Source organism: Ichthyophthirius multifiliis, assembly GCF_000220395.1.
Source record: "Ichthyophthirius multifiliis unplaced genomic scaffold scaff_1120509250647, whole genome shotgun sequence".
Lineage (NCBI taxonomy): Eukaryota > Ciliophora > Oligohymenophorea > Hymenostomatida > Ichthyophthirius > Ichthyophthirius multifiliis.
Genome location: NW_004086565.1, coordinates 1 through 1,921, shown reverse-complemented (window position 1 = coordinate 1,921; position 1,921 = coordinate 1). Strand labels below are relative to the sequence as shown.

The following is a 1,921-nucleotide window of genomic DNA, read 5'->3' as shown; positions in this document are numbered from 1 at the left end:
ATTTTTTCAATAAAATTTTAAAACATAAAATTTCTTTGATGTTTATATTTTAGTTTATTATTTTAGAATAATATTTCAATTAATTCATTATATTTTCTGTTTATAAATCTTATAAAAAAAAAAATTTTTCAAGTATTTCTTTAATTTCATTATATTTTTCCTTTTTATTAGATATTTTTTGTATTTCTTGTATATAATAAAAATAAATTCTTATTATCTCTTATATATTATTATTTGATTCATTTAATAGCTCTATCTCTATTTAAAATATCAAAAATTTACTTAAGGAAGAAATCTCTTCTGCTATATATATTTCACATTATTTTGATAAATATTTTTCTGCTAAATATAGGCAAAAGTTTGTTTCCTAGAATCCATAACTGAATAAAAGTTAGATAAATTTTAATGTCTTATATTCACTTTCTTCTTTGAAAGGTATAAAGAAAAATAAATGAAGTTTATTAGTTTTAGCATTTTCCTTTAATTGTAAATATGAGCCTTTTTAAATGGGCATTTCTTCAGTTTTTAATTTGGAATTTAAAAGAAGATTTGAATTTTCTGCTTTATTCTAAAAAGAAGGTATTTCTGAAAAAAAGTTTTCAATTTTATTTTTAATTGAATTTTAATGAATAGAATCTACTTTTATTACCAAAGTCATATTTTCGGCAAAATAATATTTCTAAAAAAACTCTCTTAGGGCAGAGTATGTATTTTTAGGATTCTTCATTAAAGAGTTGAAATTTCCACAAAAAAAATTATTAAAAGGATGTTCTTTATCACTTATATTAATTAATAAACTTTAAATTCTTTCATCTTATATGGTTAAATGATTCATATATTCAGAATTTACTGTATTTATTTATCGTTCTAGTTATTCTTTTTTTAATAGAGGGTCAATGAAAAATCGACTCCATACTTCTAAAATTTACTCAAAATTATTATTTGCGCTTTGAAAATAAAAATTAGATTTTCCATTCTCTGCATATGAATTAATTTAACCTTCTATATTTTTTTATTAAAATAATAATAATTTAATATATTTAAATAAAATAATTACAATTTATTGATAATAAATCATAAAATAAATTTTTGTCTTGATATTTTTCACTTCCCATAAGTAGCATATGTTCTAAAAGATGTGCAAGTCCTTATAATTAGTCTGGATTATTAACTGAACCTACATTTACGTCTAAAGAAGCTCCACTTAAAGGTAAATTAGGTTCAGATATTAAAAGTACTTTTAAATTATTTTCTTTTAGTTTTATAGATTCAAATTTACTTTTTATTGTTTTAGGTTTTATTATTTAATCTGTAATATCTTACCAAATATTTTGGAAAAATAAATCATTCGGATTATTTAAAGGATTTATTTATTATGAAACATTGAATATTTGTAAAAAAAATAATATAGATGTAAATAATATTAGAATAGATATAATTAGTCTTTTAATATAAGGTCTAATTATTTAGTAAAAAGCTGAATTATTTTAGATTTAATCAAGTATATATTAATCATATAATTATATATGTTAATAATATTAATTTACATCACAATAATTTACTTGTTGTTAATGTTAAATGGATATCTTTTATTACTTGAAATTATCCATTTTCTAAATATTATAAAATAAAGAAATCTAATAAAAAAGATATTATTTTATTTAAAAAAATAATAAAATTATTATTAGTTTAATTAAAAAATTTAATATATATTAATTTTCTTAAAATAAATTGTTGTATAAATTTTTATGTTATTTTGTTTAAATCAAAAACATATTTATAATCATTAATTATAAAAATAATTTAAAAATAAATTAAACAAATAATATATATAAATAAAATAATTTAGAAATTTAAAAAATAATATAGATATATTTAATATAATTAATATATTTAATAATATATATATTAAATATAATAT

General features: G+C 16.5%; 1 protein-coding gene across 1 annotated transcript, besides 7 other annotated features; it reads right to left on the bottom strand. All coding sequences in view use genetic code 6, as the record gives it.

The window, feature by feature from the left end:
- Positions 1–640: 640 nt before the first annotated feature.
- On the bottom strand, positions 641–1,610 carry IMG5_086810 (m16 family protein, putative; the record flags this gene model as incomplete). The annotated part of the gene is made up of 2 exons (XM_004035786.1): positions 641–1,002; positions 1,058–1,610. Coding segments are annotated over 2 exons (915 nt in total), but the record flags the coding sequence as incomplete, so codon positions are not given.
- Positions 1,012–1,065: a microsatellite.
- Positions 1,503–1,544: a microsatellite.
- Positions 1,611–1,787: 177 nt separating the features above from the next.
- Positions 1,788–1,839: a microsatellite.
- Positions 1,826–1,889: a microsatellite.
- Positions 1,859–1,915: a microsatellite.
- Positions 1,860–1,915: a microsatellite.
- Positions 1,870–1,921: a microsatellite.